The 26,492-nt window shown below is 32.6% G+C and overlaps 1 protein-coding gene across 6 annotated transcripts in view; it reads left to right on the top strand.

Annotated features, from left to right (window-relative positions):
• Positions 1 to 26,492, top strand: part of LOC130898025 (FMRFamide receptor) — a 398,483-nt gene that overhangs the window by 364,887 nt on the left and 7,104 nt on the right. For 3 of the 6 annotated variants that reach the window (XM_057807058.1, XM_057807053.1, XM_057807057.1), the window contains 3 exons: positions 16,184 to 16,634; positions 23,515 to 23,650; positions 25,251 to 25,551. In XM_057807058.1, coding sequence (XP_057663041.1) covers positions 16,316 to 16,634; positions 23,515 to 23,650; positions 25,251 to 25,551 — 756 coding nt within the window. In that variant the 5' untranslated portion in view covers positions 16,184 to 16,315. The remainder of the gene's footprint in view (positions 1 to 16,183; positions 16,635 to 23,514; positions 23,651 to 25,250; positions 25,552 to 26,492) is intronic. The other 3 variants (XM_057807055.1, XM_057807056.1, XM_057807059.1) reach the window with 1 other exon arrangement.

Raw genomic sequence — 26,492 nt, forward strand, 5'->3', positions numbered from 1 at the left:
ATACATATTCAATTAGGATTAGATCTCTATGCCTCTGGAATCGCAATAATTTGCTCGTTTCAGATTAATGGTACATGAAGATTAGATTGAATTCAATATTTCATGCAGAGCATTGAAAATCACGGGAATAGTGATTTTAACGAATTCTTCGAATATCCAATGTTTCCATCAAGTAATGACAGTTATGAGAATAGTGAGAATGGTTTGGTTGAAATATACCAGAATAATACAATTTTTAATTCAAGATCGAAAGATCGAATATAGGTTTTAATGTTTTTCTCGATATTCTGGTATATTCTTGATTGTATTTGAAATATTAAGCAATTGCAATAATACTAGGTCTGGCTATTAAATACGAGACTGGTTTTATTATAAAAATTATTCTACATTCTACACAATGCTCCCCTTCAATATACTCCCACTTCCCTCACCATATACATTTCCATACGTTTTTTCCATTAATAGATGCCGCGCTGGCGAAGTCTTCTTTGGTGAGGGCCTTTAGGATCTCTGTTGTTTTTATTTTACCGCTTCTATCGACTCAAATCGGGTCCCTTTCAAAGCAGATCTTTTTGTAACCTTTCAAGAAAATCTGAGCAGTCCTGTTTGATTGATACGTTGTTCCTGTCTTTTGCGCTACTGCACAAATACAACAATACTGACGGAAACGTGTTTTGGGACTTGCATAGCTAAGACATCTAGATACCCAACGCAGTACTCGTTTCTTACCTCACCCGTCTAGGTCACCCTCCAGGCGCGCAGTCTCGTTATTTAATAGCCAGACCTCGTAGCTCATTTTCCGAATCCTAGGAAAATCATGATTGTACAATGTTTGGATAATTCAAATTCAATCAAGTCAAATTTTTGTGAGAATCTTCATACTTTAATAGAAACCGAAATTTGTTTAAAATTTAGGAATTGAAACAAAATTTACAACGTGTCAAGTTTTATCAAAATGTTACCGGACATTGAGAAGTCGGATATATGAATCAACAAATGACATACCAAATTTATATCAAAATACTATCTGGCTAACTATACAAATATTTCAGTGCTAGATTGTTGACATTCAAATTTGAGAATAAGAAAAAAATCTATTCATTGAATCTCCATGACATACCAATACCCCTAAGGCCATAGAATACATTATTGCTTAAACAGCATTAAGGCTCAAAAAAATTGGACACTTAACTTAATTTATATCAACAATTTTCTTTTCCTCAAAATCAATTACAACTGATCTAGATATAAGATTACCAAACAATATTTTTCAATTAAAAGTTTTAGATATTAAAGTATTTTACCGAGTTTGATCTACAGTGGTTTTCTCTTGGCTATTACGCTTCGAATCACGGACTGTGATCTGCTATATCAAAAGGTGTAACTCTGACTCTCCCACTTTGGTTCAGCAGATGATTTGCTTCGACATTCCTTTGATTGTGAAGGTATTCTTCATGCCTCCTTTGCATCGTGTGCTACTACGAGTATATCCATTCCTAGGCCTGTTGAAGGTCGTTTTTCTCGTTGTAACAATATCCATTGGTTTGAAATGTATGATTTATCTTACTTCACTTGTTTGTATGTATATCATCAACCATTAACATCGTTACTTCATTCAGTTTAACCAAATGCCAGTACAGCTGTATCATCTGCAAATTAGTTTGTTTGTTTTCTGGTATACCAAAAGTGTATAAGGGATAATGAACCCAGAACACTGCCTTACGGTCTTGATTTAGAATATCTATCTTCGCATTTAAGCAGTAAGCTAGATTATTCAGGTAGCAGTTGCTTAAGCTTATGTTCAAATCCGTGATAGCAGACTTCATTAAATACCTGGGCTAAGGACAGGAACGCGATTTATTATGCTATGCTTTCATCTGATGCGAAGGAATTCTGAATTTTCCAATTTTCCTTCAATAATGGTTTTAAGTTATTTTAGAAATATCTTTCAGAAAGATTCCATACAAATGTAGTGTGTGGAGCTTCAGTGTAGTCATACTTACTTCAACATCTGCTAAGAGAGTTTTCTATGTCTAACGTAAGCAATGACCAGTGTACTTTCTGAAATTGTTCAAACCCTTTTGCAGTAATGCTGAGATTTTTTAGGGTGTGTTTTTTCCAGCAGATTGTATAATATAACGAACTTTTCTGTAGATTGAAGTATGGCACAGTTTCATTTCTTCATTTTTGATATTTACCTCAATAATTGGTCATATTCTTTGGAATATGAATTGTTGGCTTTTCTCTATAACAGGTTTTGCGTTGCGTTCTTCTCCAGCCATTTTGCAAGGAATTACAAAATCTTCTTCTTTAACTTCGACACATTCAACATCTATATCTCTAGCAACAAAATCACTAACAATATTATTAACAAAGAAATGTCACAACAAATATAAACAAATGATAATATAAATTTCTTCAACATTATGATGATTATAAGTACCTTTTGACAAAAAATTAGTTCTAAAAACAGAGAAAACATAACATTTTGACCTATTTCGCTCTTTATCAAAATATAGTTTGATTTTTTGTAGACAAACTATTTCCGAAAATTGTATTTTTCGTGTAGCTGGGGATTAAATAAATTCTAATCTCGTTTTCCCATGGTTTTTAATGCAGTGTTTTTAACGTATTCATGACTTTTAGATCTATTTTCTGAGATATCTGTCCTAAGTTTTGATTTTTGGAGTTTAAATGTCTGAAGTCTACATCTTATTGTTGATTCGATATTTACTTGGCATACAACTTGGCATACAACTTATTTGGCATTAGAAGCTCTTGGAATTAGTGTCTACAGCAAGAAGATTAACATAATACATTGACAAATTACTTTAAACTCATTATACTAAAGCTTCCTTACTAATTACTGACATATAAAATATATCTAAAATGTAACTGTTGTCAACAGACGTTCTCATGTTTTGTACAATTTTATTTATTAAGAAAAACGCTGATCTCCTGAGATCTCTAGGCAACATTTCTCTCGTGCCATTAAATTTGCTTTAAAGCTTAAATTTAATCCAAGGGATCCATTCTGGAAGTTCAATTTTGGACTGTTATTTTTAGAAAATAACATACTTTATCGTTAAATAAAGGCAGTTTAATGGAATTTTCATGATATTCTTGATCATTAATGTGATTAAGAATAGGAAATGGTGATAATTTGAAATCCATACATATGAATACGATCGAGAAAGTCATGCTTTGGTAGCTGCAGGCGAACTTATGAGACACGTCTGCCTGTCGAGTAGGTCTTGGATTCAGTCGAGCATCTTCAGGATATGGTTGGGAGCCGACCTACAAATAAGCGAGCAATATTCCAAAGGTAGATGAATCTGGGCTTTATAGAGGATACAAAGCTGTTGCGGGGTATATATAATATAATATTTTATATATAATAATATATAAGAGGCTACCTTTGCCTTTGTAAAAATAGCAGCCTGAGTCTTTGCTCCATTAAACAAAATCTTCTCAAGATCGGTATTTGAAATGGTGATCATTTGCCACTTACCGATTTGGGTGTTAGCCAAGTTTATTGGGTCGGTTGATTTGATCGACAAAACCATTCGAGTAGATTCTGATGTACAGGAGAGAGGAAGCCTTCGATATGTCCAGTGCGATTGCTCTGGATTCCCCATATTTCTTCATAGCTTTAGTCCATACGTTGGTGAAATAGTGTATCTATGTGTACGGAAGCCGTATTGATGATTGTTGTTGATGTTGGCATGACACTGACTCATGAACATGTGCAAAATGATGATAATTCTGTGTCATGTTAATCAAACCTATTTTGATAACTGCCAGACGGGGATGTGAACATACATCTCACTAGTTTATCACTTATTCACTTATTTTCACCTATTTTATTAGTACTAAAAACCATAAAAGCTTAATTTGTGTAAAAAATAACACATAATATTTGTATTAAATTAATATACAAAATACAGAATATATTATTCAATGAGCGAGTAATGATTGTTATTACTCGTGAGGATGAGACAGGGAAAAAAGTAATAAATTTATTTTTTCACTGTAAGTAATACTTCCTGTAGTAGTTATACTTGTAACACTCTTTGTATTATACAGTTATTCTTATCGATTACTTCCACAATTTCTCTTACATACCAAATTGCTTTCCCATAGCACCACAACTTATTAATTCCAACGTTTTGTATGGTGTATTTACCATTCTGATAATTTTAAAATGAAGAGTTTGATATGATAATATAAGATATTGTCTAAAATTCACATAAAACAGTGAACGATCTTGATGTATAAAGCTCCGTTGGAATCTTCTATTACGAGCTCGTCGACACCATGGACCATGGAGCCGGCTCTGGTCGGTTATGATAGAAGTCTGATTTTAGCGAATGCGGCATCTTTGATATTGTTTTGTATACATGTTTTTATCACAGTAGCGATTTGTTTATATTGTTTTTTTTATTCAATTTTTAGGAAGGCATATTTATTCATTTGTTTGTTTGTTCACTTTCTATAATTCTAGAAATTCCTTCATGGTATAAATTCTTGTGTGTTTAGCAGAGACATTCAGTTTATAATTCATAGTGAACAGATCAAAATAGTAAAAAGCAACCGGCAAATTAAAATTAAATATAAAAGTAATGAATATTTAATTATATAAGTAGTGATAAGTTAATTATTATGGGGTCTAGTGTAAGTGTGTGAATAAATTAAAAAAGTGAGGGAGAGTGTATATAAATTCACCTCACTGCTAGAAACATCACACCTCTTCATCAATTTTCGTGGTTAGTGGGAAACCTGTGCAAAATAAAATGAAATATATCAGAATTTCATTTTTGTGAATTAACTTAGTCAGAAGAAATGAGTGATTTGTTCTTTCTTCAAAAAAAGTATTCAGTTTTTAGTTCGAGTAGTATAGGCTTTGCTTTGAGCATTGATTATGTCAGAAATTACGTAGCAAAAGTAGCTATTCTTGGTTAAAACCGACGATAATTGTAAATATCTCTCATGTATGCGTATAAGAACAATCTTAAAGACGAATTTCATTTGTATAATTTAATGATGGTTCGAGAAGTGAGCGCAATTGATCCGGATCGAAGGTTACATATTGGTAAAAGTTTCACTTAGCGGTTGAATGAGTACACTTGTTCACTTCAGAGGACCTTATTGAGCTCTGGACGATGATGTGAATTTCCATGAAAACCTACTGCTTTTCGACAGAATGGGGGGACTCTACATTAATGTTTACGAGATCGTAACTTTGTAGGGATTCGTTTTCTAAGCAATGAATAGGTCGCATAGGTTTTATCGATTTGCCTTATAGATCCAAGTTGGCATTTCTGGAACTTATATATTTATATATTCATACTGAATACACTATTCATGTTACCACAACATCAACACTCATAATTATACTGTCTGACGAAAGTTTCGCTTATCGTCTTCAGTAAATTAAAATGAATGGAAAATTAATTGACGGTTACCATTTCTAGATAAGTTAGTAAAAGGTTGGAACTTGATGTATTTAGGAAAAATACTGCTACATACAGGTACGAGTACATTCGAGTTCATACAGTACGAGTTCATTGTATGTAACATAATGCTTTTGATTCATTTTCCACTTAATATTGGAAGAATTAATGAGGAAGGCAGTTTATTTAGGATGTGGATGTACTTGACCATTAAGGAGAAAAGTTGAATAACCGTCAAAGGTTTGAGGAATCTCATTGAGAAGCCAGCTTTTACCATAATCAAAACCAAAAAAAGGGAAATTTTGCTTTCATTAATGGATGCTTTCAAAATTATCTACATTGTTAAATGTGAAAACAGTTCAAATAGAGGCAGAGGGCCTACTTCTCATAGACTATAGCTCATAAGTGAATGAGTGAATAGAAAATTTTGAGTATTAATTGTCGTACTTCATTTAAAAAATTGTTATTCTTCTACTGTTGTAGTATTATTTATAATTTATATTTATGTCTATCTGAAAATATCTATAGCTCCTGCCTAAATTTTCGTTGCTATATTTGCACATTATTTTCATATTGATTGCACAATTGAACTTGACAGGAGGTATTAGTACGTGAATATGACTGTTACATGGTGTTACTAACTCATTGGGACCTCAAGTCTCAATATGTCTACAACGGAAGTTCATACCCGTAGCGTTAATAAAAGAGAGGAAGCAGTTTAGGTTCGTATTGTATTTATACTATTGGGAAAAACAAATGAAAAGGACGTCAATTAGGCCATTTTCCGTTGCAAATATCATATCAAAAGCTTTATTTCCGATATCAACTGAAAATCAATCATTGTATTGGTATAATAAATTTGAAACTAAAAAACATTTACCTTATAATCTAAAATCCATTTACTGAGTTGATATTTTATATCAAAAGAAAGTACTTTGTAATAGTTTCTGGAAATGATTTGAATGATTTTCACGTATTTCATAGATTTGATATCTCTCTAGAGACATCTAGTCCAATATATGATGTGATCCCACAAATTAAAATTTTTGATCAAACTTAATGATATTGTTTCGAACTCGTCAACGACATAAGCCGTGAACGGTCATGTCCGGTTATAATGGAAGGTCTTATTTCTTTGTTTTATTTGCTTATTTTCTTGAATTTTTGAGAAATTCGTTTCGAGTTTCGAGATTGATAACAAAATTTCTGTCAATATAGATGACGTAGTAGAATAAAAGAAGATCAAACAAATTAAATCCTACAATCCCCAATCACTACTCACGACTGAGGAAAATGGCAGTTTTCACCGAGTCAAGGCCCCGACGTTTCACGGTAAGACATCTTTGACTAATTACGTTAAATAGTTTGAGGCAGCTACTAGAGTGAATCACTGGACCGATAAAGAAAAAGCAATGAACTTGACAATTGCATTGCGAGGAGACGTCTTAGATATACTCTAGGCGATACCTTTTGAAGAAACTGATGACTTTAAACATCCAGCTAAAGAAGAGGTTGAATATGGGATATGGTCACGAACATCTAGACCACAGGCAGAAGCGTGACGAATCTTCCAAATAGTACGAGGTAGACGTTGCCCGGCTTGTCCGATTCGCTTATCCATCAGCATAAGACAACATAATGGAATGTTTGGGCATCTAGGCATTTATTGGTGGCCTGCACGACCATGATAGGCAGAGCACGCATCGATTAACCCATTCAACAACCTTAGTAGATGAAGAAACTGATGACTTTGAAAAACTGAAAAAGAGGTTGGATATGGGATATGGTCACGAACATCTGGAACACCTGAACTAATCGCAGCTGAAAAACCGAATGCATAAGCGTTACGAATCTCTTCAAGAGTACAAGGTAGACATACCCCGAATTATCCGATTCGCTTATCCATCAGCACCAGAGAACATGATGGAATGTTTGGACATCCAGACTTTTATTAATGGCCTGTGGAACCATGATATGCAGAGCACGCTTCGATTAACCTATTCGACAACCTTAGTAGATGCCCTGACTGCTGCTCTTGAATATGAAGCAGCCAAGATGGCTTCATATAACGAAGAACCATACATGAAGAATTTGATTAGGACAAAGTGGACCAGATCGTCAATTTGTTGAAAGGTATAGTTCACGTCACGGGACTTTTGCAAGTCCAGTGAGAGGGAAAACTAGAACGGGTCACCTATAAAGATGCAGCACAGACTCAGGATCATAATAATATAATCTGCTAGTTATTGAACTGTTATGACGAGAGAAAATATCTAAGAACTAGGGGAGTGGAGGATTATAATAAAAAAATAAGAAGAAATTCAAAAAACTAGCAGTTGGAAGGGAATATTGTGCCAGTAAAAAAGATGATATCTGTTACAAGACTCTGGCAATTAACTAAATATACACTTTCACATCATATTCAAAGCGGTCTTCATGCCTTTTCTGAATTTTGCATGAACGAGAATAACTTGATAAGGAAACAATATATAGAATAACAATAAGCTAAAAAAACTCTCGAAAATCCGCACTTCACCTAAAATGAAAAATTATAAAATCTTGGTATATAATTTTTGAGAATGTGTCAAATAATAGATAGTGATGATTACAAGATAGAAGATTTTAATTTTGAACGTAAACATAGTATACATTATTTTCTATTTATCACTGAAAAAATTCGTTATTAAGTAAAGTTACAATCCAGTCCCAAATTGTTCGGTCTTAATGTATATAGAAAGCGAAGGGGTAGAAATATAAAAGCTCACACTTGTTTAAACTCATTTTTCTCAGTTTTATGTATAAAAATGATTTTGATATGAAAAATCACACATTGTTTTTTTTACATGCCTCTACAGATATTCGATCTAAAGGATTGTGAGCAACATCAAGCTAAATTATATTTACAGCCTTGTTTGGCAATAGACTTATATTGATTCACTTTACTAGGATATAAATACCTACGTAACTGAATAGGGCTAATCTAAACACAAATCAATCGTGAAGGCGGAACAAATAATGACAGGAATGGAATTAGTAACGATATTGATGAAGGGAGGAATGGAACAAAAGGATATGTTAAAGTATTTATATTAGTTGCGCATAAGAACAAAACTAATAGAAAATAAAACTTGATAGTTCAACAAGATAATTTATTATATATTATTTTAAAAAGTCAGAAAGCAGTAAAAAATAATTCAATACCGTCTTCAGATGATATAGTTTGGTTAGCAAATAACAGAAATAGGATGCAGAATCAGGTCAGTTTATTACATAATAAATGGAAAAAACTTAGGATAAATACCAATAAAACTAAAGTGATTAATATTAATAATAAATAACAAGATGAGAATACAAATGATATAAAATGCATAAATGGAAAGCTGGAAAGAGTAACCATGTATGATTATTTAGGAACTATATTAGACGAGGACGTGAATATAGGAGTAAAAACAGAAAATTTGGAGATTCTATCAACGAGATTGTACAACACAATTAATAAGATCTTACCTTATATGGACATGGAAGGTGCATTATGAGAAAATAAAAATGTTAAATGAAATAAAAAGATTAGCAAAAGAGGTAGTATTTAGTTCAAATAGTCTCTGTCATAATCTACACACATTTCCCACTTCTCTGGAAGCAATAAGGAGGATTCTATCTTCTCATTACATTCTAAACACAGTTTACAAATTGTGTATCTCAACCAATTATATAATAGTCGCTTGTCGACAAATTGGGACTATAAGAAGAGTGTTCCAGTTTTTCCTAGCTCAATTCGTGCAATGTATTCCATCTCAAGCCGAACTGTACTCGATCTGGCGTTGTTTTGCAGCTCATCGCACTACGGCTTGGAATACCGCTTCGTTTAGATCTCTAAAAAAGTTTCACCCTGTTTTTTAGGAGGTTACTATAATATTGCGCGTTCATGGTTTGTTGTTTAATCAAAAATTTATACGAAATAACCCTTCTCAAGTTCGAAAACACGGTACAAAACACATTCCCTGGTGAACGAGTAACCGTCGCTTAAACTGGCGCGCCTTCGTCTTTTTTCCTCCACTTCATAGACGCATGTTTACTCTCTGAAATGTAGTTTAGTAGTAGTAGTCTCATCAGTGGTGAATATTCGGTGCAATAAATTTTCTCCTTCCTCTTCATACTGTTGCAATAGACGCGTGCAAACTTCTCAGAGTATGAATTTCTGCTCTAAATTCAGAAGTCTTGGCTCCCATCTGGCTGAAATTTTGCGGTAACCGGTTCATGCATTATTCACTTAATACTACCTAAGCTGAACCACAATTATTGAGCTATCTCGCGTATAGTAGAGAGTCGAACTTCCAAAATGTGTTTTCCGTGGAATTTGCTTTATCTTTTTCTTAAAAACGAATAATGATGCGACACTGCTACATCTTTCTCTCTTATGGCTATAAGTACACTAAAAAGTGAGGTTACACTTCGGAACAGTCTAATATTGAGAGTAGTATTTTTCAATATATAATATTAACAAATCATTAATAGGAAATATTATCCACCGATTATTGACTCATAGATAGGATTAGATATTTTCAATTGCTGAAGAATTAATTTGAAAAATTCATGACTGTAATTTAATTTAAAAAAAAATACTATACTAATAAAATTTCAAACTGTCGTCCATCATTATTCTCAACTAATCTCACGTTCTCCTCAAAATCACGATGAAAAAATTTCCAAACGTATGAAAATAAACATTAAAAATAAAATGTATGAAATATTCTTGACTTTACATTGAAATTTGTGATTAAAAGATGCTCTTGTCAAAGTTAATGTTGGCCCGTTAGATAAATAATGGTGGAAATAATATTAAAATATAGTCGTTTTCGGACTGAGTTGAAATAGAAAAAAAAAGAGCTTCATCATAAACATATCACCAATGCGTATGGAAAAAATGTACTCCACTCACAATTTTATTATGTTCTTGCCTCCGATGAATGAGGCAATTATGGTAATGTGATGGTCTCTGCTTGATACAATATACAGAAGCAACCATCGCGTCTTAAGTTAAAATGGCATGTACGCCGCGACTACGTACAAGACAAGATATTTGGAATAGGGTGACATAACAGCTTGCGAGAAAACAATGATATCGACGCTATTCTTATAATACGGTTAGGTTGAAGATATGTCGCTGCGTTATTACTTTTCTTGTTTGGTTTAGGAGAAATTCGTTTATACAACAAAGTGGTAATTCTGACAGAAACACACAACGATAGCACAAACATGACACTTTACATTCCACATTTAAGTCTTGACGAAATGATGTAAGAAGGAAATGATGCAATATTCTAGACTCCGGACAAAATTCAGTTTAAAACTGTGATGGAAAATTGGATTAAATCGTTTTCAACATCATAAAACTTGAACATTACGATTGTTGAAGGTATACTCACAGAATGACTCTTGGAAGTATCTCACAATTGCTTAAAGAAATTGAAAAAAAATCATTTTTCTCTTTTAGGGATACTATAGGTACCATAAGTACATTTTATAATAAATAAACTGTTATATTCCAATGAAAATAGTTATTTCAATTAATCATAATTAGCATAGAGGTCAAAATTGGAACAAAGATACCGTAATAACAGAATGACAAGAATATATTCGCCAAGTTTAACAATAGAATTTTCTCTATCTTTCTTTCATAAAATCAGTTTTATCGTCAAAAAATATCTAACAAAAGTATGGATTATCCAGATGTCTATACTCGCGAAAGTAGGAAATTCCATCTTATAAATAAGAGGGATCAGTGAAAAAGGTTGCAATTCAATTGAAGAGGTATTTATTAACAATAAACTGGAAATTAAAATTGTAATCAAGCGATACAGGCACCACCAAATCTATTACAGTATTCATCAGATTTCAGAAGCAATTTGCTTAACCAATCTTGGTGGAGATTAGATACCTGTCCATTGAGCTAGGTCTCGACGGATACTTTCATGTCACTGTTTAAAGGAAACGATATTAACTGGATAAGTTTTTTGTCAACCTTGAATATAGGAGATCCTTTTAAGTGCCAAATTGGTGTTATATGAAGAGAAGTCCAGACTCCATACCTGGATCATTGAAACAGTTTTTGAGTTGATTTTGCAGTACGGACCCTGGTCTTGTCATGAAACAAGATTCACAGGACAAACTGATGAAGAGATATTTCTTTTACTGTAATGATTTGTTGTGTTCTGCTCAACGGATAATCAATTGAAACCTAGCGGGTGCAATCATTGGAACGATAGTTTACATGGTACAATATTCGAGGAGGGTTTTGTCAAATGATGAAACTGAGGAAAATTTACGAAATCATTATTTTCCTTAAATCGCTCTAATAGTCTAGAAATTGTTAATAAAATCGGTGTCCTTGTTCCTAGCGATCGTCGAATAGAAATACGTGACATAGCTAATGAGAAAATATTTCGACCGAACCGAGTTTCTTGGATGGTTTTATAGGGCATTCAATGGAAACAAAAACCGAGTTGGTTTTTATTGAAACTAGCGTTGGAGCGAGAGAATTAGAAGAAATTTTAGGGGATCACGTCGTTCTCTACACCAGTTACATCTGCGAAAACCTCATCCTGTTGCCCGTCTACACCGCAGGTTCCGTACGACAGTATATACAGGATGTCGAAATTGACGCTATTGATTGGCCAGCGCGTAGCCCTATCGAAAACAAATGGGATGAATTTTTTCACATATATCAAATTATAACTGAGACGAATAAACAGCGAAATATATTCAGTTAGGCACCGATAAAAAAAAGGTTCAAAGAGATATTTAGTGAGATTAAACTGATCACCTCTTCCTAAATCATGTGAAAGAAATTAGTTATAGTGAACCCATCAGATGGTGATTTTTCCATAGGATTAATATTGAGAAGATATTGGATTAGACTTTATAAGGTATACTAAGGAAAGTAAATTGTGTCAAGTTCGATATGAAGGAAATATTTATCATCATGTGAAAAATAAGGTTATATTCTCAATCGCAAAAATTGAAATAAAGTTATAAATATCCAGATAAACACCTCACAACAGTTGTAAAAAGCTTGAATTTGAACTATTTTAAAATTGTGATAAGAGGGACAATTTTTTTCAATTAACAAAGAGATATTCTCAGTAGGTATCTCTTGTGAGAGCCTCACTTGCTCTAATGTGGTGGTACAAATATGATAAATGATTTTAATGATAATGTGGACAAAATATTTATTATCATATTTAGACGAAATTCTCCCGTTCCCTATTAATCATAACCTTGTTTTATCAACTAATGTTCAAAACCAAATTGAAGAAATATCTTAAAGATCGTGCTAGAAAATCTACATATTATGTGTAATATTTTAAATGTTCATAAATTTGAGAGAAAATATTCTACAGAAAATTATCGAGTCTCACCTTTTCACAATTCATATTTTTTTTTGAATTACCTTTCTAATTTAGTGTTGATATATACTTACATACTAATTTTATCTTGCTTAACTAGAAACTAGGAAGTTTTTTGTTCATCTATACTGGATTATTACCATTTAGAAAATTTAGAGTGAGCTCTGAAAAATATCCCTGGGTAGTTGAAACTGGAAATATCGGAATTTTACAATTGGAACCATAATTGGAAGTTATAATTACAAAATAACACAAAACGTTTGCACACCCTATAGGGAGAGTTACAGTTCGCTGATCCATGGTATTATACTTTGGGGCGCCGTTGCAATTAGAAGTCGCCAATGCATAATTTGAAAAAAAATTGTACAATGAACTATTAATTTTGCAGAAATTGAACATTTTTCCCTATGAAGTTTATTTTTCAGTTTTCAATTTGATAGCAATAACCACATTTTCGTAAAAAAATACTACACAGAATGCAGGTTTAATGATGAACTAGAGAGTAGACTAAATTGCGACAACCATTGCAGTAATTCATTTATTGCAACAGATTATTTTTAACATATTTTTAATATTTTTGAGTCTGGTTTTTTCTAGAAACAACAAAAATGTGTTCTAATATTAAGTTATTGAGACATATTTCAAACTATTCAAAATATATTACTTTCATTTTTCCTTTCATTACAATTTGTCTCATATTGAATATTACTAAGAACCACCAGTAATTGATCATTCATATATGGTTCTGAAAGGCTTACGTTAACTGTTTTCCCTGGTTAGTAACGAGCGAGGCAATGCTACTCGACGCGATAATTTATGTACTCAATAAAATACATGTAGGATATTATAAAAAACATAATTATATGTTTTTAACATTCAATACACTTTGTTTAAGTTACAATTCAGTAGCTCTAGTGATGTAATTCATCGATTTTATCCTTGAAATAATGTAGGAGACTGCCAACATATACTTCCACCTTGTTGTTTGATAGCAATTGTCACAGAAAGCCAAGTCTGGCAATAATTTTTTGAGCCGTACCATAGGGTACGTTATATATATATATATATATATATATATATATATATATATATATATATATATATATATATATATATATATATAGCATCAAGCAGGTGTTTCAGGCCCAGAGCATGTGAGTGATTCCCTTCCAGTCTCACCTGTTTTAGCTTTCATTTTCCAGTCTTGAATTCCATCACCTCTGCGTACCATCTTTTTCTTGGTCTTCTTTTTTTCTTGATCCTTCTTGTTCTATGTCAATAATTTTTGTTGTTCTAAAATTTACCATTCTCTGTCATTTGGGTGAGACTTTTTTAAAATACTAAGATCGTTTATAATGCTGTACAATCTCTGAAAACTGAGTAAATTGACAGATCGTATTCATATCCCATTCTTTGCGTTTTCCTCTGACTGAAAATATGGTCTGTGACTGATCTTCTAGATTTAAAACAATATTGGTAGTCTCCGAACAAGTTTTCCTATATACTCTCAAACTTCTTCTCAAACTTGTAAGCAATTTCTAGTAGTGCTGGGTCTGTAGTTTCTGGGTTCATCTCATTTTCCTATCTTTTGTATTGGTACCATTATTACCATTTTCCTCGCTTCTGGCATTGTCTCTTGTTCCCATATACTACTTAAAAAATGATAGATTTCATTATATTTGATTAACTCTGGCTCTATTTTTCAGCTCCTATATTATTTCTAGAATTTCCTTCTCTGTCGGTGGCAATATATTCTCGATATTATTCCAATCTTGGTTGTAAGCTCCTTCCCCTTCTTTTTTTTCTCTTTGTGCTCAGAGATCACACAAAATGTTGTACGAGAATTCTAAAATCACCCCGGCTATTGTCAAGAGCTCTAAGCTCCAATATCATAAAATTCAAACTCATTTGGTATTACCTAGTAAAATTAAACGAACTAGGCAAGAAAAATAAAATTACCCTACAATGGATTCCGAGACACACCGAAGCGAAGGGAAATGAAATAGCTGGTAAGCACGCTAAAGCCGGGACAGACAAGCCCTTCATGAAACCTGAACCCTTCTGGAGTATCAGTTACAGAACAATGGAAAAAGCACTGGAAAAGGTAGATGGTAACAAAACCAATTATTGGGACAACCTACAAAGCCTGAGACAGATTCTTCTGGGAAACTATAATATGAGTAGATCTACTAGATTCATTTTGAAAAGTGCATCTCAAATGATCCGGAAATGAAGAATTTATTATACGGAAAATATTGCCAACAGACATGAAAAAAGTCTATGAGGTACCTGGTCCTTACATAGACGGACGGCCCAGAGTGACCGATATCTACGTCATCTACTTAAATTCCGTAGAAATTGGTTATGAAATTGATCACTTGAAGATTTTTGAAGTTGCTAAACACCAATATAACGACAGCAATAATCTGCGAGTAACCTATATCATTTTAATAAGTTTGACAAGAGTTTATTTACAAGTGTCCTTCTACGTGGATTAATGTGGAATAAATCTCACTAATTGGACTTGGAGACTAAAAGAACAATATCAAGTCTTCATAGAAATTATACATTGCCTGGATCACCGAGCATCATAAATGGAAGAAATAAAAAAAATGAAATTGGAGTTAAAGAAAACGAAGAAACAGAATAAAGTGAATAATGAACATGAATTATTTCTCACAATTTTTTATGAGAATAAAATGAATTTCTATAATATAAATTAAAAATAAACTATTTACTCAAAGTTAAACATGCAACTCTCAATAATGAGAGCCTCCTACTATCTAAAAAGTTATTCGTGTTCAACGACCTTGAACAACACCCATGATTATGCATTCTTGATCAATTTTATAATGAATTTCAACGTGGTGCCAGGTGAACACGTCTATATATACTCCATATACTCCATATACCTCACCTCGTCATCACTGTCGTGATACTCATGTCAGTGATGTCGAAAAGAACCAGGATACAAATAATCTGCTCCAGGAAACGTTGTAGACATCGTCCACCCTGGGCATCAGATACTTCGCAGACTTCTTTTTTATAATATTCGTGTTCAGCGACCTTGGAAACCTCCGAATAGGAAAATAGATCTCCTTTACGACCATATTTTTCGATCTATGAATTTTTCATTTTGCAAACATTTCATGATTCATTTTCCCCTGTACAAACAATATGTTGTTCACAAAGTTTCCTGAGACGCCAGTACCATCAAGCAAAAATAATTTAGAATCTAAATTTGGAGTCTCCTAATTGCAATTTCCAATTAATTGTAAACTATAATTGTATATTTGATAATAATTTTTCAAATTTTAGCGTTAGTTTTTTTATTACAGATATCACAATGGAGGAAAAGTTTTTATTATCATCGATTTCAGATGACAACACGACAAAAAACGTTATGGATTTGAAGATCTCACACTACCAAAAATGAACAGCACCTGGTTCTAAAAGATGGTAAGCGCTTCAATAGGAGAGTCTACAGTCTCTCTCAACGTATCATCGTCGTTTTGGCCAATAAAAGTGGCCAATCCGAATGACTCTAACTTCCAATCGTGTTTGATGGCAGAAGATTCAGATGTATTCTTCCAATTCGTAGTTAATGGATTGTTCATGAACTTAATAGGTGTTCTTGGTGTTCTTGGAAACATAATTTCCATGATTATTCTGTCAAGACCCCAAATGAGATCCAGTATAAATTATTTGCTCATCGGACTTGCCAGGGTTGACACAGTATTGATTATAACTAGTATGCTGCTATTTGGTTTACCAGGTAAATAATACTTTCCATTTTAATCATTAACGTATTGAATATATCAATTTTAATTATTAATTTCCATACATGTAGGTTTCACTTAGAAATATCTCTCAAACCCGTAATAATTAATCTCATTTTTTGTGTTAGTTTAAATTGGTTGGAATCCTCAAAAAAGGTAACAATTGTTTTAATTTGTTCGTAAAGAAATATTTGCAATCAATTGCGGTCTTTTGGTAAAGTTAATACGTTTGGAGTGTGGATTATTCATGAATTAACCGAAAGAAACCGTAATCAAAGACATCTGCAGCTCGCTATTCTTTCGTCAATTTGAATGCCGTTCACGAAAAAATTGTAGCCAAAGATGAAAAATATTAATACGAAGATTTGTAACTCAAAAAGGTAATTGTTATGTGTTGGGAGGAATAAGTTATTATGAACGCATACCAATCAACCAAACTATTACAAGTGAATAGTGTACAATTAGAAATAGACTGAGCTTTGATAGTAAAAGAAATCAGCTCTAATTAATAAATTAAATTGCAACATTTACGGTTGGAAAAATATGACAGATGAGCTGGGGAGTCCCCATATAATGTATTCTCTATATTTTGTTCAATCCCACCATCATTTGTATCATTGCTAACAAATTTTTTTTAAGAAAACCTCAATGATGAATAAACGCATTAAGTAAAGTTCCTAGATAAAATTCCTAAAAATTTTTCTATAAAGAGGTAGAGGTTACTCAGGTACAAGTTGTTCAAGACAAGAAAACGATAACTATATTGTTTGTATATTGAATTGTTATGTTTCATTCAATTCATTAAAAATATATATTGGAGAATGACATCGATTTTTATGAGACTATAAATTATGGTAAAACAGTTTTGTCGATCAATAATTGAAAAAAAAATAGACATGGTGGAATTGACAAAGTCGATCGTTAGGCTTTTGTTTTACTTGGGAGGATTCAATTCCGTATTTGGTTTACTCGGGATGATTCTAATAATAGTTTCTCCTGAATGAGACCCCAAACGGAAACATTGTAAAAAATTGGGGTTGAAGGCTTTCGTTTCTTGCAACGTTTCACAAAAATCCAGTCTAATCAATATAGAATCATGGTTTTCAAAGTTAAATAATTATGAGTATTGAGCTATTAGAAGCCTTAATATCAAACAAACAACAATTTGATGATCATTTATTGCGGTTCTGGGACTCAAACTGTTTTTTGTTTCATACTAAGGCCTCCAATAGCTGGGTACCCATAATTATTTGACTTTGATTTTATACGGCAATACCATTTTCTCTGAGTTTGCAATGAAAAACTGTCATTTATTGATAGATAAGACGTTGAGGCAATAATAATTACATTTCTGAGACCTTGTTATTTGTTTAATTAGATATTGTTAATCAAAATGTACTAAAAATTTTAAATACACTTACATTTTAGTGTTAAGGAAATTCCAATGCAGCTGTTATGCGTTATGCAAACAAGTTTCCTCGAAGAAACTTATCAAGTAAAAATGCATTTAGAGCCATTGAACGACGTTGTCGAAAAACGAGGTCACTTTTACGCAACAACTCCCATAATGCACACTACTGGAGTTATGAGAATCCGCACATTACCAACACTCATTTAAATTTAATATTTGGTCAGCAACTTTAGGTAACAAATTGATAGGTTATCAAATTCCACCTGGAAATATAAATGGTGATATATATCTGGATTTTTTAACCAATCACTTATTCGAGATATTATAAGATTTAACGCTAATCGAGCGAAAATCTCTATTTTTATGTACGATGGAGCCTCACCGCACTTTGATTGTAGGTGTCGTTATTGGTTGAGTAACCATTTTTCGAATCGATAGAGGTGCCGAAGCTCCGATTCGTTGGCCTACTCGAACATGGGATTTCAATCCCTTGGATTATACAGTTTGGTCGTATATTAAATACATAGGTAAACTCACCTCAAGAATTGGATAACAAAGTTCAACGTCACTTTAATGACCTCATAGCTGTTTCGCACATGTTCAGAAGATTAATGGATTCTTTAGAAATATATTGTGTATTTGTATAGGATATTGTATATTCGTGAAAACGGAGGACATTTTGAACACAAACTCTAATTGAATTATATTTCATTTCATATTCAGTTATTAGCCTTTGATTATAAATTTTCGTCTTGTGATTCTTTGTATAATTAATACATTTATCAATAGTTCATACTAGCATCGGTTATAACTTCACAATTTTCAAATCAAAATATTTCGGAAAAATGATGTTTAGGTTAATTTTTTGCTTAATAAATCTAATATTGAAAAAGTTATGTTCAAAACTACTTCATATGAACCGTGTAACTAGCGCCCTATATGAGAGTCAGGTATAAAAACACATTCATTGGATGTATCAGCTTTCAAAACATATTCGAATGAAATTTCATTACAATGTTGCCAATAGTTGTGGCAAAATCGTGAAAAATGTATATAATTTTTTTTCTTCAACGCCCTTTATCTTGAATACGGAGAACGGATGAGAAAAATTTTTTACTGAGCAAACCCCAAATATTTTTCAGTTTTCTACTATCCCAGAGAGGGGATCACCTTTTTTGAAACTCTCTGTAGAGGGTCTTTGTTTCAAAACCATTTTATTGAATATTACTACGACATTATATTGATTGACTCACCTCAAAATTTGATACGTTTCAACAAACGAGATGTTATTAACTTATAATGATGATTTCAGGCCCATTTATACCTGATTCTCCCAACAACTTTTTTCAATTTTTTTTAATTTTTACTGTTAAGTCAGCAGCAAATTCTGTAGATGTATTTTTCCATTCCTTGTAGTAACTAATTATCTTGACGGCCAGCAGTATCTCACAGAGAGAAGAAAACATTTCACTCTTCTCGAAATCTTTTCACGTGATTACCATTTCTCATGCATAAACTGTATCTACACACCCCCTTGCTTAAATAATAATTTTTTTTTGTTCGTATATTGCAATAATGTTACATACTAGACATAATACCAAAAGCACACTGGGTCACTGGATGTAAAAAGTAGGTAGTAAATAACTGATAGATAAATACAAAAATTGTACAATATAAAATTTTATTGCATCCTGGTATTTCAGCGCTGACTCATTATTTTTAAACCTTTCTAGATGTCGACAAAAGACTTCTCAAACAATAGATTTGTTTTTTTTTTATATTTCCCGTGCATGAACAATTTGTAGGGTGCCCGGTACTTTGTAACCTCAAAGTCCCCGGTTGGAGACTCTTCCTAAGGAAATTGTATTAGGCCTGAAGAATGTACAGCGAACAACTAATTTTTGAATTGGACTGCAGCATTCTTTAAATGAAACAAAATTTACTATAAAAAAAGAGGTGAAAAAACTAAAAACTACTTATGAAAATTTATTCAAAATATATTTTTCAGCTTTTATCATCACGATCTTTCCAATTATAAAACGGTGAGAACAATAAAAATGTTTAGCAATTATATGTTTATTAGAAAAACAACAGAAGAGAACATAATCACAAACAACAAAGTCGTTTCGAGACTTGATGCAAAAAATTCAGGAGTGAGTAGATAACGTGAAAATAATGCTGTAACATTACATAAATTTTCTCATGCGACCCGTCGTTTCTGAATTATATGCCTTGTGAAATCAGAACTGGTTTGTGGACTGTTTAACGGAATAAATAATTTAAATAATTTAACACTACTATCTAAAGGACAGTAGCGCCTCATGCCCAACGGTTAACGATTCGTAACTTTTACTGGGACAACCTGTACAATTTAAAGATTGATGTTTCAATCAATTTTTCAACAAAAAATATTGTTTGGTCAACTCGATAGAATTTATGGTTTTGGGAGATACGTAGAATGATCATAAATTGTAATTATTTATTGAAAATGTTACAGGAGATACTTAAACATTCTTGGAGAACTAATATCAACGAAAACCATTCCTAGGATTCTCCAGGAGCAACTCCTTTACCCCTTTCACATTCAGAAAGTGCATGCCATGAAATAGAGGATTATCCAGCCAGACTGGTCTACGCTCGTTGGTTTCTAGATAAACATTTGTTGAAAAAGTACTGTTAGCTGAAGAGGCTGGTTTCACACGAGACTGAGCAGATGAAAATCCTCACAGTACAATTAAAGCAAAGGATCAACATCGATTTTGTGTTAATGTGTGGGCAGAAATAGTGGGTGTTAACTTAGTAGGAATGGTCAGCGATATTTAAAATTTCTCACCCACGTTATGAGATATTCCTCTAAACATTCTCATAGAAATGTGGTTCATGCACGATGGAGCCTCTCCTCACTTCCTAAATATTGTAAAAAATAATCTTAATAACATTCCAGAACCTTGGAATGATTTTCGAAGTTCAACGACATATCCTCCGAAGATTCCGTTTGTAGAAGTGCAAGGTGCCCACTCTGAACATTTTTTATAGTTTTTTTTTGTTTTTATTTGATAAGCTGTAGGCTAACTAACAACATTTTTCTACAATAAAATTTTTTCCTTATGTTAGTAATACGGTTTTCGACAGTATGCAGTTTAGTTAGAAATGTTTGATTGTGTTTGAACACCTTCTGCAAGTATTTTCAATAGAAAATTATAATTTATGATAATTTTATTTTGAATGTCTCTTTATGGTGAACGATTTCCTTAATATGTACAACGATCTAAAAATCTGCATATCTCCTAAACCTTAAATTTTATCGAGCTAAACAAAGAGTACCTTTTTGTTAGAAACATTAAAAAATTGATTTCTGCTTTCTTTAGATTGTACAAGTTGAAATTGTGAAAAATACGGATTGTAAACCATTGTGCATGGGTCGCTCCTGATCTTCAGAGAGAAGTGTAGATTTATTTATTCCGTCACACTCACTACATGGACATACGTGATCATCTATTAAAAATTCAAGTCTTGGGACAGTTGTATAGTAAAAATACTTGTTGACAGGTCTTAATAAGTATGGTCTACAGATGAAGGGAAAATATCCGCCTAACAGTGATCTTCGAGCTATCATTTGCCGTTTCTTAGCAACTAACTAGTTGATACAACAGATTTGGATAGAAATGAGCCTGGACCTACCGAAAAGTATCGATTTTATGAATATTTTTATAACCAGACTGACATCTATTCTATGCTTTTCTTTTTTGCCGAAATAACTTGAAAATAAAAATGACCAAGGAAATAACAAGCATTTAGAAAGTTTGTATCACACAATTACTTAAAAGAAATCATAAAAGAACAACTCAATAAAGGAAGTATGAAAAAGCATTTTTATAAGCAATACAGATAAAGAGCAATTTTGAAAAAATATATTGGAACAACCAACTCACCAGCGAGAGTGAGAAGAAAATATCAAGACAAATATTTTACATGTAATGAACCATTGTTGTCTTTGATAGGCAATGATGATTTGTAAAATAGGTTCTCTTACTTCCAATAGAATCGAATTGAGTGGAAAGTCGACAATTTAATTTGAAAAATGTAAGTGGATATACAACAGGAGATACTACTACGCCACAATGATTAATTAAGAGAAAAATTTTCAGCGAAAATCGCATACTGCTAAGTTATAACTTACCACCAAGGTTTGGGATAGTTTTATTCTTACCTCGATTTAAAATAAACCGCCATCAGCAGAACTCATTGGATACTTTCCGCAAATTCATTTGTAAACATAAGAAAAAGAAGTAAAACACTTTATTCTTATTATTTATTCCATCAAACACAATATGTGGAAAATTTATAATGTTCGAATATATATTTTGGAAAATATGGCTAAATATAATAGTCCAAGATCCCAGGGCGGTCAGACAAGAGGATTTTTGTAATGGATGAAATCTTAGGTTCTTAGTAGTGTCTCATGTACTTAGAATACCTGTGTGTTTATGGATTTTGCCGAGTGACACCTGGGCAGGTACCAGGTGGGAAAGGTAACAAAAAATTACAGTTATTTGACGTAAATTTTAATGGCTGATATTCATATATATTTTGTAGAATATTATTCTGAACTAGTATCATAAAATCTCAGACACTTTTCATGGACCAGATTTTTAGTTACCTTTCCCACCTTGTACCTGCCCAGGTGTCACTCGGCAAACTCCATAAACACACAGGTATTTTAAGTACATGAGACACTACTAAGAACCTAAGGCTTCATCCATTACAAAACCCTCTTGTCTGATCGCCCTGGAATCTTAATCTATAAGTACTGATTCCGCAACTTTGAAGGCCTATAAACGAGGAGTCGTATGAGAATTTTTTTATATGTCACAACATTATTCTCACGTCATCCATTCACTCCAGAATGTTTTGCATTAAGTCTTGGAACACCCATATGGTGAAATCACTAGACTAGGTTGTTGGCAAGTCTTAAATATGGTCGACAGTTCGAGATGGGATATCTGCCTATCAGTGATCTTCGAGCTATCATTTACCTTTTCCTAGCAACTTACGAGTTCATAGAACAGATTTGGACAAAAATGAGCCGGGTCCCTACTAAAAAGTATCGATTTTACAAATATTTTTTAAACCATCATCTTGTAGTCTTATTACAATTTTATTATGTACTTGGTTATCTTTACCACGTCACTCAATTAAATTGTTATTTTATGTATGTTTCTTCTACAAATTCATTTATCTTATGGACTGTGAGGTATATAATAAAAGTAGTGCATTGAAAATTCATTCGCAAATATGTTATGTGAACGATAAAAAACTTCTAAATATTTTATGGAAATACAATGTGCTTGCTCTGGAAATTCTTATTACCTATCATCGGAAATAATTTAACATTATATCAATAAATTCAAAAGATTATAGAATATTCGAAAGTTTTTTTATTAATCGTTTTGTTTATGTTTCAGGTATATACCCGTACAGTGGAATGCTCTTCACCTATTTCTATGTTGTGCTACCTCATATAGCTCCCGTGGTATTTCCATTAGCTACAGTGGTTCAGACAGCTTCTGTATATCTAACAGTCACAGTCTCATTGGAAAGGTGAATATATCAAGAAATCAATTTAATGCGTACAAATATTTTTTCTCCAAAACTCATTTAATATAAGTTTGATCTATACAATTTGTCTTTAGAACAAATTAAATTTCAAATCAAATTTCAATGATTGCCATATTATCAAATAATTCACTTCAAATGGATCGATAGACGCTTTGTGGTGTTTAATTAAAAATTCTATTTCTGAATGCAAATTTAATTCATCGATTAAAATCGCTCTTTTAAATAGAATAAGTAATAAGATATTAAACTAAAATTAATTTTTAAATGCTGGTCGTATTCTGTAATATTTTTTCTTTTTGTCCAGAAACTAAGTTTCTTGACCTACAAAACTTCATGAAATATGAAAATATGGGTAATTCAATCCTCCTTTTCAAAACAGTTAAATTTCCTTTAAGAGGGCCCAACAGATAAAAATTTATTTTCGATGCATTCCATTTTAATCCATTTATTAAAATTGTTGTTTCAGATATTCTTGTTATCTTTTGCCCCCCTACCTTATTTTCAAATGTTGATTTCCAATTAATTTCCTTTTTTAAGTGTGTACATCAATACAATTATTCTAAAATATATTAACAAGCTAAAGCTGTCGCGCTTTTTATGACTCTCTTTTTACTCAAACTCTCTGTCAAAAAAATTTCCCTCAATTATCAGCTTTTTGCCATTTATAGCTGAATTATTATGCTGCAATATTTCTGATTCTCATCAATTATAATGAGATATATAACTATTCAAGCAATTTTTCCGGTCATATCTATAACGGTATCATTTGCTTTCATTTCTAATATATTCATATTTTAAGATTAAATGAGTTAGTGAGTAAAGTCGTGAATTCAACACTTCGACCTATTGATCCATTGTGTACCCTCGACTTTTTACCAGCAGCCATACGTTTCCCGTAATTCTACTACTATTACCACTACGGCCTTGACCAACATTCCTCCAGTTATCACGGTCCAACGCTCGGCGTATCCACACAGGAATACGCTCCAAGTGGCCTAACCATCTGAGTCTGGCCGTCTTGACTTCTGTCACCAGGCTGGGGTCTACGTAGAGCCGGTAGAACTTGGTGTTGGTACAACTGTGCTACACGCTCTGCTCACACACTGGTCCATATATTCGGCGTAAGATCTTTCGCTCCCACGTGTTGAGCAGCCGCTCCTCGCGGAGAATTGGTTGATTCTATTCTCATATATTTATCCTCTTATATATTATTTCATTGCCTCAAATATTCTTGAAATCAGAAAGAATTTGAGCTGACCTAAACATTGAAAACGACAAGAATCCGTATAATCAGGATTCTACGACATCAACAAACTTTTCCACCACAAATTCGATAATGAAAATTTGGAAAATGAGCGTGAATGAGATTTTTCGGGTAAGCCTCAAAATAGAAAACGGCTGTAGTAGACAAGCGAGGGATGCTTTCAATCATACATAGTTATGTAATTTTTTTGTTAATAAGTTACTTCAACAGCTCAGTTTATTGACTCTTGACCAAATGATAATTTCAATTATTATTCAGTTCAAATGTTAAATCAATTGCTCTGACTGAATATCTATACAATGAGTATTTCCTTTGCAGATTTGTTGCCGTTTGCCATCCATTAAGAGCCAGATCACTTTGTACATACGGTAGAGCAAGAATCTATGTAGTAGGGATCATCATATTCTCAGCAATGTATAATTTACCGAAGCTTTGGGAAACTACAGTGCAAAAAGAAATAAGTGAACGAGACAACATAACGGTATATTGTTTGCGAGAATCAGAATTGAGAGGAAATGAAACATATATACATATTTATATCCACTGGCTATATTTAATTTGTATGTACTTGGTACCATTTGTCTCTCTGGCTGTACTGAATGCGTGCATATATAGACAGGTGAGGATAAATAGTACTCAATTATCAATGTATATGAGAAAATTTAATAAATTAGAATAAGGGACAATCTGTGAACGGTGCAGTTTTGTTTTATTGAATACTTCTTAATTCAAATTTATCGATCGTGGACACAAAAATTATAAATTTTGTATATTTTTTTATCAGCATTGAGGAATTGAAACATCGTACATTAAGTTGAAATCCTTCGAGAAATTTTGAATAAGTTAACAGTGAATCATTCATTATGAATCCCTGGAGTAAATGTTTTCCATATATGAAATTCATTGTGAAGAGAATTCTGTTTATGGCCATAAGCTATTCATATCCTCTCCAAATATTTTTATCTTTGAAATTGCTTATGAATCATAATAACCGAAGCTTTTTTATGAATCCCCTTTGGGTTTACTCGCGGGTTAAGTTCAGAATCTATTCCGAATCAGTTTGTAACAAATTTGGGATTGTTGTAATGCGCATGCACTCCGAAAGTTGAGTTTACTGCGAACGAATCAATAATTAATCGAAGTGATCCAAGAACACGAAAATGTTACTAAAAATTCAGAACTGATAATCCGGGAGCCAGCTGCACATTTTGAATGGAGTGTAGAGAGAGTAATATACATTTCATTGGACAATGAAATTTTCCAGTTAGATAATGGATAGTAACTCCGGAGTTCATTCACTTTTTCATCGAATGTTTGTACGAGAAGATAAAGAACAAGTTGATTTTCTCAATAACTTCCACCAGAAGAATGAGCAATATTATTACGGAAATTTTATAGTAGGCTTTATAATTATACTGAATGTTAGTTCGAAGACTTTCTACTTGTGACAAGATTAACTCAATATCAAATGAAACTCAAATTATTATACTGCTGTTCTGTAACATATTATAGAACTCTAGATTGGAAAAAACGTTTTAAAACAATGTGCTCCAGCTGAGA

Source organism: Diorhabda carinulata, chromosome 9 (assembly GCF_026250575.1).
Source record: "Diorhabda carinulata isolate Delta chromosome 9, icDioCari1.1, whole genome shotgun sequence".
Classification (NCBI taxonomy): domain Eukaryota; kingdom Metazoa; phylum Arthropoda; class Insecta; order Coleoptera; family Chrysomelidae; genus Diorhabda; species Diorhabda carinulata.